The sequence below is a fragment of the Carcharodon carcharias genome, chromosome 11, assembly GCF_017639515.1.
Source record: "Carcharodon carcharias isolate sCarCar2 chromosome 11, sCarCar2.pri, whole genome shotgun sequence".
Lineage (NCBI taxonomy): Eukaryota > Metazoa > Chordata > Chondrichthyes > Lamniformes > Lamnidae > Carcharodon > Carcharodon carcharias.
The window spans coordinates 9,151,533-9,165,912 of NC_054477.1; the positions used below are offsets into that span (position 1 = coordinate 9,151,533).

At 47.4% G+C, this 14,380-nt stretch overlaps 1 protein-coding gene across 1 annotated transcript in view; it reads left to right on the forward strand.

Annotated features, from left to right (window-relative positions):
- Nucleotides 1–14,380, forward strand: part of LOC121283835 (autophagy-related protein 16-1-like) — a 96,620-nt gene that overhangs the window by 74,998 nt on the left and 7,242 nt on the right. The window contains exons 14-16 of the mRNA XM_041198613.1: nucleotides 6,662–6,767; nucleotides 9,063–9,212; nucleotides 9,422–9,469. Of these exons, the coding sequence (XP_041054547.1) occupies nucleotides 6,662–6,767; nucleotides 9,063–9,212; nucleotides 9,422–9,469 (304 nt within the window). The remainder of the gene's footprint in view (nucleotides 1–6,661; nucleotides 6,768–9,062; nucleotides 9,213–9,421; nucleotides 9,470–14,380) is intronic.

Sequence of the window (14,380 nt, forward strand, 5' to 3'; positions counted from 1 at the left end):
AGCCCTAGCAAACCTGGAGTCAATGGGAATCAGGGGGAGGTGGTGGCTTAGTGTCATTGTCAGTAGACTGATAATCTAGAGACCCAGGCTAAGGCTCTGGGAACCCGGTTTCGAATCCCACCATGGCAGACGGTGGAATTTGAATTCAATAAAAACCTGGAATTAAAAATCTAATGATGACCATTGTCAATTGTCGTAATGGTTCACTAATGCCCTTTAGGGAAGGGAATCTGCCATCCTTACCTGGTCTGGCCTTGATGTGACTCCAGACCCACAACAATGTGGTTGTCACTGGCATAGTCAGTGATGTCCACATCCCATGGATGAATAATAAAAAAATTCACAATTGTTTATGAGAGTTTACATCTATCGTCTATAGTGAAGACAGACACAAAATATCGCTTCAGTTCATCTGCCATTTCCTTATTTTCCATTATTAATTCCCCAGGCTCACTCACTAGAGGACCAATGCTCACTAATCTCACTCTTTCCCTTTTTAAATATCCATGGAAACTCGTAGACCCAGATTTGTGTCCCCCAGGTAAAGTTTGCAAGAAGTTGGGAGATTCCCCAGTTTGCTGAACCTGACCTTTCAACATGTCCACCTGCAGGTCAGATTCCCCACTGTCGGGTGAGCCATAAGACATAGGAGCAGAAATTAGGCCATTCGGCCCATCGAGTCTGCTCCGCCATTCAATCATGGCTGATAAGTTTCTCAACCCCATTCTCCCGCCTTCTCCCCGTAACTTTTGATCCCCTTACCAATCAAGAACCTATCTAACTCCATCTTAAATACACTCAATGACCTGGCCTCCACAGCCTTCTGTGGCAATGAATTCCATAGATTCACCACTCTCTGGCTAAAGAAGTTTCTCCTCATCTCTGTTCTAAAAGGTCTTCCCTTTACTCTGAGGCTGTGCCCTCGGGTCCTAGTCTCTCCTACTAATGGAAACATCTTCCCCACGTCCACTCTATCCAGGCCTTTCAGTATTCTGTAAGTTTCAATCAGATCCCCCCTCATCCTTCTAAACTCCATCGAGTATAGACCCAGAGTCCTCAAACGTTCCTCATATGTTAAGCCTTTCATTCCTGGGATCGTTCTCATGAACCTCCTCTGGACCCTCTCCAGGGCCAGAACATCCTTCCTGAGATACGAGATACGAAAATTGCTCACAATATTCTAAATGTGGTCTGACCAGAGCCTTATAAAGCCTCAGCAGCACATCCCTGCTTTTATATTCTAGTCCTCTCGAAATAAATGCCAACATTGCATTTGCCTTCCTAACTACCGACTCAACCTGCAAGTTAACCTTAAGAGAATCCTGGACTAGGACTCCCAAGTCCCTTTGCGCTCCAGATTTCTGAATTCTCTCCCCATTTAGAAAATAGTCTAAGCCTCTATTATTCCTACCAAAGTGCATGACCTCACACTTCCCCACATTGTATTCCATCTGTCACTTCTTTGCCCATTCTCCTAACCTGTCCAAATCCTTCTGCAGTCTCCCCACCTCCTCAATACTACCTGTCCCTCCACCTATCTTTGTATCATCAGCAAACTTAGCCTGGATGCCCTCAGTTCCTTCATCTAGATCATTAATGTATAAAGTGAAAAGTTATGGTCCCAACACTGACCCCTGCAGAACTCCACTAGTCACCGGCCGCCATCCTGAGAAGGACCCCCTTATCCCCACTCTCTGCCTCCTGCCAGACAGCCAATCTTCTATCCATGCTAGTACCTTGCCTCTAACACCATGGGCTCTTATCTTACTGAGCAGCCTCCTGTGCAGCACCTTGTCAAAGGCCTTCTGGAAGTCCAAGTAGATAACATCCATTGGCTCTCCTTTGTCTAACCTACTCATTACCTCCTCAAAGAATTCTAACAGATTTGTCAGGCATGACCTCCCCTTAATGAAACCATGCTGACTTTGTCCAATTTTACCATGCACTTCCAAGTATTCTGAAATCTCATCCTTAACAATGGACTCTAAAATCTTACCAATGACCAAGGTCAGGCTAATCGGCCTGTAATTTCCCATCTTTTGCCTCACTCCCCATGGGCCCAGCCCCCTTGAATTGAATTGGCAGAGGGCTTGGTTGGCGGGGGGGAAGGGGGCGTGTGGGTGGCGGGTGTGAGTGTGAGAGAGAGAGAGAGAAAGTGCCTGCGTGTTTTTTTTTTATTCATTCAGGTGATGTGGGTGTCCCTGGCTGGACCCAGCATTTATTGCCCATCCCTAATTGCCCTTGAGAAGGTGGTGGTGAGCTGCCTCCTTGAACCGCTGCAGTCCATGTGGTGTAGGTACACCCACAGTGCTGGTAGGGAGGGAGTTCCAGGATTTTGACCCAGCGACAGTGAAGGAACGGCGATATATTTCCAAGTCAGGATGGTGAGTGACTTGGAGGGGAACTTCCAGGTGGTGGTGTTCCTATGTATCTGATGCCCTTGTCCTTCTCAGTGGTAGCAGTCATGAATTTGGAAGGTGCTGTCAAAGGAGCCTTAGTGCATATCTGCAGGACATCTTGTAGATGGTACACACTGCTGCTAGTGTGCGTCGGTGGTGGAGGGAATGAAGGGAAGTCTTGCTAAAACATTACAAGGTGCTAGTTAGACCACACCTAGAATACTGAGAGTGTGTGTGTGTGTTGTACAGAACTCATTGTTGCTCAGAGAAGATGGGTGGTACAAAGTGGTGCCAACAGGGGTGAGATAATAAAATCACAACGAAATTAGTGATTGTTTTGTTACCTATTCATTAGATTCCAGTTTGGAGCTGTTGAGGTTTGGAAATTTCTGTGCTAGAATCAGTAGATTTTTGTTTGGTAAGCAATATAAACATTCCAGTAATAGCTGTACATCCAGAGGTGGAAGGGAGAGAGGAAGGCTACTTAATAAGATAAGAGCCCACGGTGTTGGAGGTCGTATATTAGCATGGATAGAGGATTGGCTCACTAATAGAAGACAGAAAGTTGGGATAAGGGAGGGGCATTTTTAGGATGGTAACCTATAACTAGTGGAGTGCCACAGGGGTCAGTGCTGGGACCACAATTATTTACAATATATATTAATGTTTTGTCAATGAATGTACTGTTGCCAAGTTTGCGGATGACACAAAAATAGGTGGGAAGGCAAGTGTTGAGGGTGACACAAAGAGTCTACAGAGGGATATAGACAGGTTAAGTGAGTGGGCAAAAACTTGGCAGATGGAATATAATGTGGGAAAGTGTGAGGTTCTGCACTTTGGCAGGAAGAATAGAGGAGCTGAATATTATTTAAATGGAGAAAGACTGCAGAAAGCTGCAGCACAGAGGGATTAGGGGGTCCTCGTGCATGAATCACAAAAAGCTGCGTACAGGTTCAGCAGGTAATAGGGAAGGCAAATGGAATGTTGGCCTTTATTTCTAAGGGAATGGAGTATAAAAATTGGGAAGTCTTGCTAAAACTATACAAGGCACTAGTTAGACCACATCTAGAATACTGTGAACAATTTTGGTCCCCTTATCTAAGGAATGATATACTAGCATTGGAGGCAGTCCAGAGAAGGTTCACTAGGTTGACCCCGGGTATGGGGGGCATTTTCTTATGAGGAGAGTCTGAGTAGGTTCATTGGAGTTTAGAAGAATGAGAGACAACCTTATTGAAACATGTAAGATTCTTAGGGGGCTTGACAGGGTAGATGCTGAGAGGTTGTTCCCCCTTGTGGGAGAGTCTAGGACCAGAGGCCATAATCTCAGAGTAAGGGGTCACCCATTTAAAACAGAGATGAGGAGGAATTTCTTCTCTCAGAAGGTAGTGAATCTGTGGAATTCTTTACAGCAGAGGGCTGTAGAGGCTGGGTCGTTAAGTATATTCAAGGCTGAGATTGACAGATTTTTAATCAGTAAGGGAATCAAGGGCTATGGGGAAAAGGCAGGAAAGTGGAGTTGAGGATTATCAGATCAGCCATGATCTCATTGAATGGTGGAGCAGACTCGATGGGCCGAATGGCCTACTTCTGCTCCTATGACTTATGTTCTAACTTAATGAAATTACAATCACTACGGAAGTGTTACTGAGCAAACTGATGGAGCTGTGGGCTGACAAGTCTCCGAGTCCTGATGGACTTCATTCTAGGGTCTTAAAAGAGGTGGCTAATGAGGTAGTAGATGACTTGGTGTTAATTTTCCAAAATTCACTAGATTCTGGAAAGGTTCCATCAGACTGGAAATCAGCAAATATAACCCCTCTATTCAGGAAGGGAGGGAGGGAGGCAGTAAACAGGAAGCTATAAGCCAGTTAGCTTGACGTCTGCTGTGGGGAAGGTGTTACAATCGCTCATTAAGGAGGTTATAGCTGGGCACGTAGAAAAACTGAAGGTAATCGGGAAGAGTCAGCATGGTTTTGTGAAAGGGGAATCGTGCTTAACTAATTTATTGGAGTTTTTTTGAAGGAATAACATGCGCTGTGGTTAAAGGGGAGCCTGTAACTCTTTTGAGTACAAACCCATTTCCATCTGTTTCAGATGAAGTTACATGTTTCATAGTTTGCCATTGTGAGATTCGAACTCTTGATCTTGGGGTCACAAACCCAGTACCATAACCACTTGGCTATTTAGGCCAAGCATGGGGAACCTGTAGACGTGCTGTACTTGGATTTCCAGAAGGCACTTGATAAGGTGCCACATCAAAGATTATTCCAGAAGATAACAGCTCATGGCGTAGGGGGGAACATATTAACATGGACATAAGATTAGCTGACTGGCAGAAAGCAGAGAGTACGCATAAATGGATCTTTTTCGGATTGGCAGGATGTGACGAGCTCAGGGGTCTGTGCTGGGGCATTAACATTTTACAATTTATATCAATGGCTTAGACAACGGGAGCAGAGGTATGGTGGCTAAATGTGTAGATGAGACAAAGTAAAGTAGGAAAGTATGTTGTGAAGAGGACATGAGGAGGTTGCAGACGGATATAGATAGGTTGAGTGAATGGGCAAAAATCTGGCAGACGGAGTTTAATGCGGGAAAATCTGATGTTGTTCATTTTGGCAGGAAGAATAAAAATGCAGAGTATTACTTAAATGGTGAACGGCTGCAGAATCCCGAGGAGCAGAGGGAGTTGCTGCTCTAGTGCATGAGTCACAAAACGTTAGTATTAGGTGCAGGAAGTAATTAAGAAGGCTAATGGAATGCTATCCTTTATTGCGAGAGGAATTGAACATAAAAGGAAAGATGTTATGCTTCAGTTATACAGGGCATTGGTGAGACCACATCTTGAATACTGTGTGCAGTTTCAGTCTCCTTATTTAAGGAAGGGTGTAGATGCATTGGAGGCGGTTCAGAGGAGGTTTACTAGATTGATACCTGGAATGAGTGGGTTGTCTTATGAGGAAAGGTTGGACAGACTGGAATTTAGAAGAGTGAGGGGTGACTTGATTGGAGTATACAAGATCCTGAATGGTCTTGACAAGGTTTTTTTCTGATTTGCTCATGGGATGTGGGTGTTGCTGGCTGGACCAGCATTTATTGCCCATCCCTAATTGCCCTTGTTCAGAGGGTATTTAACAGCCAACCACATTGCTGTGGGTCCAGAGTCACATGTGGGCCAAACCAGGGAAGGAAACCTGCCACCCTTACCTGAAGGGCATTAGTGAACCGGGTGGGTTTTTATGACAATCGGCAATGGCCTTGTGACCGTCATCGGACTTTTAATTCCAGGTTTTTACTGAATTCAGATCTCGGACACAGCTGCCTAGAGATTACCCTGGGTCTCTGGAATACTAGCCCCATGGCAGTAACACAATGCCCCACCTCCCCCTCCAAGAGGATGTTTCCTCTTGCGGGTGAATCCAAAACCAGGGGGGCACAGTTTAAAAATTAGGGGTCACCATTTTAGGGCTTTTAGAGATGAGGAGATTTTATTTCTGTCGGAGGGTTGTGCAACTTTGGGACTCTCTGCCTTAGAAGGCAGTGGAGGTGGAATCATTGAATATTTTTTACTGGGGGGTGGGGGGGGCGATCAATTCTTGTTAAGCAAGGGATTCAAAGGCTATCGCTGGTAGACGGGAATGTGGAACCCAAAACGCAGTCAGATCAGCCATGATCTTATTGAATGGCGGAGCAGGCTTGAGGGGCTGAATGGCCCACTCCTGCTCCTATTTCGTATGTATGTTTGTGTTCAATGGTGTTAAGGAACCAAAGCAGGTGAATGGATTTAAAATAAAGATTATCCAAGACCAAACTGAACAGCAGAACAAGAAGGAGGGGCTGAATGGCCTCCTCCTGTTCCTCACTTACTCCCAGATATCTATCATTCCTTGCAGACAAATGAATAACCCAACATTCTATCATCAGTCACGATTAGTTGGGGCTCAGAAAATGCTGCCGGGAATCTGTTACCTTTATATATCAATCATTTGAACTTTCTCAAATGATTTCAGCCAGCCGCTTAATCATAACACTGCCATCCATTACGCTAAGAGTAGAAGTGATAATGAGCTCGAACCTTTCACAAGAAAACCACTTATATTTAGTGGGATCAATTTGGAAGATTTCATCCTCAGGGCTGCCAATAGCTCAGGCGCGATTGAATCCTCCTGGGCTTGAGTGTATTTGAGGCGCTGTCTTAGTTCAACATGGTGGATATTTTTCTGATCAACCTGTTACTCCTCCCTGTTATGTTGTGCCAGGCATCAAATTGATCTCCGTTCCCTCCCGCTGCAGCGACATCGTTTGCTTAGACTACTTCATCATCAGCGGTCACAGTGACAAGAAAATCCGCCTGTGGGATTCTAGGTAAGGGGGTTTGCGAGAGTCTCTGGGTTGGTGAGGGATCGTTGAATGGAGTCAGCCATAGAAAGCCCATCAAAATTCAACTCCCAGTGACAAGGAACGAGCTTTCATTTCTATGGCGCCTTTCGCACCCACTCACTGTGTCCCAAAGTGCTTTACAGCCACTTGAGGTCTCGTCACTTGTGATGTAGGAAACGTGGTAACTAATTTGTGCGCAGCAAGCTCCCACAAACAGCAGTATGATAACGACCAGAGCAACTATTTTCCAGGGGCTCATTTAGATTGGAAGGAGAGTCATGAACTCAAAACGTTAGCTCTGTTTCTCTCCCCACAGATGCTGCCAGACCTGCTAAGTTTTTCCAGCACTTTCTGTTTTGGTTTATTGTTTTCCAGGTGCTGTTGGTTAAGGAATAAATATTGGCACTAGGGAGAGAACTCTGCTGCTCTTCTTCAGATCAGTGGTCATGGGATTATTTATGTCCACCTGACAGGGCCTTGGTTTAAAGTCTCATCTGAGAGACAGTAACTCCGGCAGTTCTGCACTCCCTCAGTACTGCACTGGAGCCCAAATTATGTGCTCAGGTCTCTGGAGTGGGACTTGAACCTGCAACCTTCTCACTCTGAGGCAAAAGTGTTACCCAGGAAGCCATGGCTCAACACGGGCCTGCTCTTGGTTTCCTGCCCTTTCAGCTCTCTTGCCTGCACCCTTTCAGCTCTCGAGAGACCCTTTTTTTTCCAACTGTTTGCTGTCCCCAATCCGTTAACTCCCCTTCCCCTCCTGCTCAATGTCCTGCATTCCCTCGAGTTTAGAATACTGAGATAAGTTCTGTTGAGGGTGTTGAAAATATAGATTGGTCTTGGTAAGGTAGACACAGGCAAGCTATTTCCTCTGATGACCAATCGAGGACAAGGGAATCAGATCCAAGCCATTCTGGGGACAGGGTGTGGAACCAGGAAGCATAAAGGGTGGGGGAAATCTGGAACTCTCTCCCCCCCGCCCCCAAATGCTAGATGCTTGGGGGGTGGGGGGACAGTAGGAGCGATCAAGACTGATATGGGTAGAGTTTTGTTGGTAAAAATGTTGGAGGACCTAGAGTAAAGTTGCTTAGATGGAGTTGAGAGGCAGATCAGCCATGACCTAACTGAATGATGGAACAGATTCAGGAGGTGGGTGGGGTGGGAAGGTGGGTGCTGAATTGTTACGATAATGTCAATTTTCACCTCTCTCCAAATCTGCTGACATCATGGGCGGACGATACTTCCCCATACTGAGGACACGCATCTTCGTCTCTTTAAGATTATGGGGCAGGATTTTACCTTCCCCTGCCAGTGGGTTTGTAGGGCGGGGGTGACTGTAAACCTTTTTGGGTGGCTCTCCCATCGGGGTCCCACCCACCCTGACCTCTCCGCAATGTCTACGTTGGACGAGGGGAGGCCTAGGCCAGCCTGCCCGCCCTGGCCCCAGTTGAGGCCCTCGGGTGGCCAATTATTGACCACTTCAGGGCAGCTTCCCGACCAGCCTCCATTTTGGGGCTGGCGAGAGGAGTTTTGGGGTGGGGGAGGGGGGGGGTGATGTCCGAAAAATAACTCTGTCCAGGCCTCGAGTGGGACGGAGGGTTGGGGGAAGGGTTGTGGTGCTTCCATGAGCAACTTCCTTTTAACACCAGGCATTCCGCTCCCCACCCCCCCCCCCCAAAGGAACCATATTGTCCAGCGACTCTCTGAGGCGGGGCTTCCTCCTGAGTGATGGGGGCAGAAGTCCCACCTCCAGCCTTGTTGAAGGCTTGTTGGGCATGAAGTATCGGCGGGGATGTGTTCTCCACAGACTCCCTGGACAGCGGGTAGCGAAACTCCGCCACTATGAAAATCCAGGCCATTGATCTGAAAATTCTACATCTTTGTTTTCAACCCCCTCCGTGGCCTCACCCCTCCCCCATCTCTGGGATCTCCTCCAGCCCTACCACCCTCTGAGATATCTGCGCTCCTTTTATTCTCGCCTCTTGTGCACCCCTAATTTCACCTGAAGGCACCATTGGCGTCCGTGCCTTCAGCTGCCTGGGCCCCAAGCTCTGGAATTCCCTCCCTTAACCTCTCTGCCTCTCTACCTCGCTATTCTCCTTTAAGACACCCCTTAAAGCCTCCCTCTTTGGCCAAGGTTTTGGCCACCTGACCTAATATCTCCTTATGTGGCTTGGGGTCAAATTTTGTTTGCTAATTGCTCCTGTGATGCACCATGGGATGTTTTGCCAGTTATCAGTGCTATATAAATGCAAGCCGTTGTTGTTTGTTGCTCCCTAGGGCGGGAATGAAGTCCAATGAGATATCACTGCAGGGAAAGGTGACATCTTTAGACATTAACTCTGACCGGACCCAGCTACTGAGCTGTTCCCGTGACGATCTGCTGAACGTGACAGACCTGCGGATGAATGAAATCAGGCAAGAGCTCAGGTACAGTGAGCAGAAAGGCTAGGAATTGCGAGGCACAACCCGACTTTTTTGATTTTGTTTTCGCGTTAGAAGTTGTTGCCAAGAGATTTGGAGGGGGTGAGGAGGAGATTTATCCGGGTTAGCGACCCCCGCCCACCCCCCCCCTCCGAGGCTTTGTTCTGAGGTGCACAAGGGACTTTCTGAGCCTTTCTCAATTCTGTTTATTCCAGAGCTGAAGGGTTCAAGTGTGGAGCTGATTGGACCAAGGCAATCTTCAGGTGAGTCTCAATGCTGCATTGCACTTGGCACCAATTCCGATGGCTGTTTATCGAGTTGCTTTTGGCAATGCTGTCGGACTGCTGTTGTGAAAAAATGTCAGTCAGACCAGGCTACAGCTTTCTTGATCTGAAGAAGGACATTATTGACTTTTGTGAGGGGACAGAGAAGAGAGGAAGAGCTATCTGCAGTCGCAGCTTTGAAAGAGAATGAAGAATTGGAGTTTGGCTTGTGTTGATCTAATGACGCTGTATTTAAGTAGCGCCTTCTATCGCCTCAGGATCTCTTAAAATGATTTCAGCCGATGCAATACTTTTTTTGAAGTGCAGTCACTGTTTTGTAACGCAGGAAGCTCAGCTGCCAATTTGTGCACAGCAAGCTCCCAGAAGCTAATGACCAGACAATCCGTTTTGAGAATCGCCGAAAAAGAGACTTTACTTTTTGTCGAAGCTTTTCGTCTTGCACTCAACAGAGCTATTCACAAAAGAAAAATACCAATGTCAGGGAAACAACATATTTATACTGTATGAGAAGAGAATGCTGATTGGTAGAGGGGCTGTCATGGAGAGTGCACCAATTGATAGTGATTGACAGTTAACTGCCAAGCAGTGTTTGAAATTTGAACCAGGCAGCTTGACTCTGATTGATCAAAACATTGCCCTGAGAAGTGAACCAGCAAATGGCTGTCAATTATTTTGTTTAGCTGAAACAGGCACAATGTGTGCACATGTCCTTTCTGTCTGCAAAGAACAGGTCCTGTGTATTAATATATGTAACTTCCAGTGCACACAGATGCACCACACGGTGATACCGACTGACTATCTTAAATTAGTTGTCAACGTAATTCTTAGGACATTGAGGATTATTTAGCAAATGTTGTCCAGTCACGGGATCATATCTAAAGTCATCATTTAGCTAATGTCAATCTAATGATTTCTTGCGAATTGTCCTGGGTGTGTGCGCAATGAAAAAGCTTTGACCAAAAAAAGTCTCTTTTTCAGCAATACTCAAGATCTATATTACCAAACGCCAAAAATCCATTTTAATGATGTTGGTTGAGGGCCTGGAAACTGGGGAGGACTCCCCTGTTCTTCAAAACAGTGCTGTAGGATGTTCTGACACAGGAGGCAGGGCCTCGATTTAACATCTTATCTGAAACATGACACCTCCGACATTGCAGCACTCCCTCAACACTGACCCTCCGACATTGCAGCACTCCCTCAACACTGACCCTCCGACATTGCATCACTCCCTCAACACTGACCCTCCGACATTGCATCACTCCCTCAACACTGACCCTCTGACATTGCATCACTCCCTCAACACTGACCCTCCGACAGTGCATCACTCCCTCAACACTGACCTTCTGACAGTGCAGCACTCCCTCAGCACTGACTCTCTGACAGTGCAGCACTCCCTCAGTACTGACTCCCTGACAGTGCAGCACTCCCTCAGTACTGACCCTCTGACAGTGCAGCACTCCCTCAGTACTGACCTTCTGACAGTGCAGCACTCCCTCAGTACTGACCTTCTGACAGTGCAGCATTCCCTCAGTACTGACCCTGCGACAGTGCAGCACTCCCTCAGTACTGACCCTCTGACAGTGCAGCACTCCCTCAGTACTGACCCTCTGACAGTGCAGCACTCCCTCAGTACTGACCTTCTGACAGTGCAGCACTCCCTCAGTACTGACCTTCTGACAGTGCAGCACTCCCTCAGTACTGACCTTCTGACAGTGCAGCACTCCCTCAGTACTGACCTTCTGACAGTGCAGCACTCCCTCAGTACTGACCTTCTGACAGTGCAGCACTCCCTCAGCACTGACCTTCTGACAGTGCAGCATTCCCTCAGTACTGACCCTCTGACAGTGCAGCACTCCCTCAGTACTGACCTTCTGACAGTGCAGCACTCCCTCAGTACTGACCTTCTGACAGTGCAGCACTCCCTCAGTACTGACCTTCTGACAGTGCAGCACTCCCTCAGCACTGACTCTCTGACAGTGCAGCACTCCCTCAGTACTGATTCTCTGACAGTGCAGCACTCCCTCAGTACTGACTCCCTGACAGTGCAGCACTCCCTCAGTACTGACTCCCTGACAGTGCAGCACTCCCTCAGTACTGATTCCCTGACAGTGCAGCACTCCCTCAGTACTGACCCTCCATCAGCACTCCCTGCACTGGGAGTATCAGTCTAGATTATTATGTTCAGAGTTCTGGAGTGGGACTTGAACCCACAAGCCTGTGACTCAGGGCTGGCTTCTCTGGCCCCGCCCACCACTGGGGTCGTCCGGTCATGTCGAAATTCAGTGGACCTTTGGCTGGGCTGCCACGACGTGGGTGGAGAATCCCGGCCACAGGGGTCATGTACCACACGAGCATCCTCCCACCTCGTCTTCATCTCCCCCATCAATGTATCCTTCTATTCCTTTATCTCTTGAGTTTATCCAGCATCCCACTTAAATATATCTACACTATTCACCTCAACCATTCCCTGTGGTAGCGAGTTCCACATTCTCACCCAGTGTCTGGGTAAAGAAGTTGCTCCTGAATTCCCGATTGGATTTATTAGTCACTATCTTATATTCATAGAAACTAGGAGCAGGAGTAGGCCATTCAGCCCTTCGAGCCCGCTCCACCATTCATTATGATCATGGCTGATCATCCAACTCAATAGCCCTGCTCCCATTGAAATATAGAAACCAGGAGCAGGAGTGTTCATGATCCCTAGTTTCTGCTCTCTCCTGCAAATGGAAAGATCATCTCCACATCTGTCAATCCATTTCGATATTTTAAAGATCTTTATTGGTTCAGCCCACAGCCTTCACTTTTCAAGACAGCCTCAACCTGTTCAATCTTTCCTCAGAGTTATATTCTCAGATTTAGTGTAATCCTTCTCCAGCGCTCGACATCTTTATTGTAACATGGAGGCTAGTTGGTGCGCCAAATGTATTCCAACCATGGTTAAGTTTCTACATAACTTCCCCGCTTTTCAATTCAGTTCACCTCAAAATGAACTTCAGTGTGTGGGTTGTACTTTTTAAATTCTTTCACAGGATGTGGGCGTCGCTGGCTGGGCCCAGCATTTATTGCCCATCCCTAATTTCCCCTTGAGAAGGTGGGGGTGAGCTGCCTTCTTGAACCGCTGCAGTCCATGTGGTGTAGGTACACCCACAGTGCTGTTAGGGAGGGAGTTCCAGGATTTTGACCCAGCGACAGTGAAGGAACGGCCGATATATTTCCAAGTCAGGATGGTGAGTGGCTTGGAGGGGAACTTCCAGGTGGTGGTGTTCCCCCTGTGTCTGCTGCCTTTGTCCTTCTAAGTGGTGGTGGTCGTGGGTTTGGAAGGTGCTGTTGAAGGAGTCTTGGTGAATTCCTGCAGTGCATCTTGTAGATGGTACACACACTGCTGCTACTGTGCGTCAGTGGTGGAGGAAGTGAATGTTTGTGGATGGGGTGCCAATCAAGCGGGGCTACTTTGTCCTGGATGGTGTTGAGCTTTTGAGTGTTGTGGGAGCTGCACTCATCCAGGCAAGTGGGGAGTATTCTATCACACTCCTGACTTGTGCCTTGTACATGGTGGACTGGTTTTGGGGAGTCAGGAAGTGAGTTATTTACTGCAAGATTCTTAACCTCTGACCTGCTCTTGTAGCCACAGTATTTATATGGCTAGTCCCATTCAGTTTCAGGTCAATGGTAACCCCCAGGATGTTGATAGTGGGGGATTCAGTGATGGTAATGCCTTTGAATGTCAAGGGATATTGGTTATATTCTCTCTTGTTGGAGATAGTCATTGCCTGATACTAAGATGGCGTAAGTGTTACATTTATTACCTTTTATGGCTCTTTAAACTTGTGTTGCTACGTTTTAGTAATTTGTTAAGTTAATCTGCATCAGTACTGGGCAGTTTTCTTGGGTCGTAGGCACATAATGTGTCAGCGAATCTTTCTTGGCGAGTGTAAGGTTCCCCTTATTTAAAAAAAAAACTGCTTAGTAGATGTGCAGAAATTGGAGTTGGATTCTCCAAATTCATTTCACCATTCACAACAGTGGCAGGCTGCCAGATTTCATCCATTTGGCTTCTGTTCTGGGTCCCTGAGGTGAAATAAACGGTTTAACGCACAGCAGTAACCTTTCTCAGCACTGAGTCACTCTCCCCCTCACTCGGCACTCTCTGATATTTTCTTTTCAAAGTCTTCCTGGAGTTTGCCAACACCACCCCCACCCACCCCCCTCCTGGATTTCCCTGCAGATTAACCTCCAGGATGCTGCTGGCAAGTTAAAAACACCCAGGAGAAAAAGCCCCCAACACACAAAAGATTTGGCTTTAGTTTACTTTTTTTGTGCCTTTTATTTCATTTCTTGTTATTTTTTTCATTGGTTAACCATAAAAGTACAGGGGCCAGAGAAAACCGTCTGCTTTGTGTACAGTTAAAATTAACCTGCCTGGGTCCAGCGACCCCGATCTTGGTTGGGGTGGTTTTGGTGATCAGGAGCTCGGAGAGTCTTATTTGGGATTCTTGGAAAGGCAGATCCCTGCCCGGCAGGGAGGACGATTGACAGAAGAGGCCATTGGCCAGGAGCAGGGAAGGGAGTCTGTACCTGGGGTAATGCTGGAGCGGGGGAGTGGTGGGGTCGGGGTGGTGTGGGGGTGGGGAGAGTGGGTGGGGGGAATGGCAAGGCTGCGGAAGGTGTGGTCGCAGCTGATGGTCATACAGGAGGAGGCCATTCGGCCATCGAGCCCATGCCGGCTGCCCACGGAACATTCCAGTCAGTCCCATTCCCCCCGTTCTATCCCTGCGGGTTTATTTCCCCACAAGCGCCCATCCAATTTCCTTTTGAAATCACCCATTGTCCCCGCTTCCACCCACCTCGTGGGCGGGTTCCAGATCATTACCACTCGCTGTGTAAAAAGGT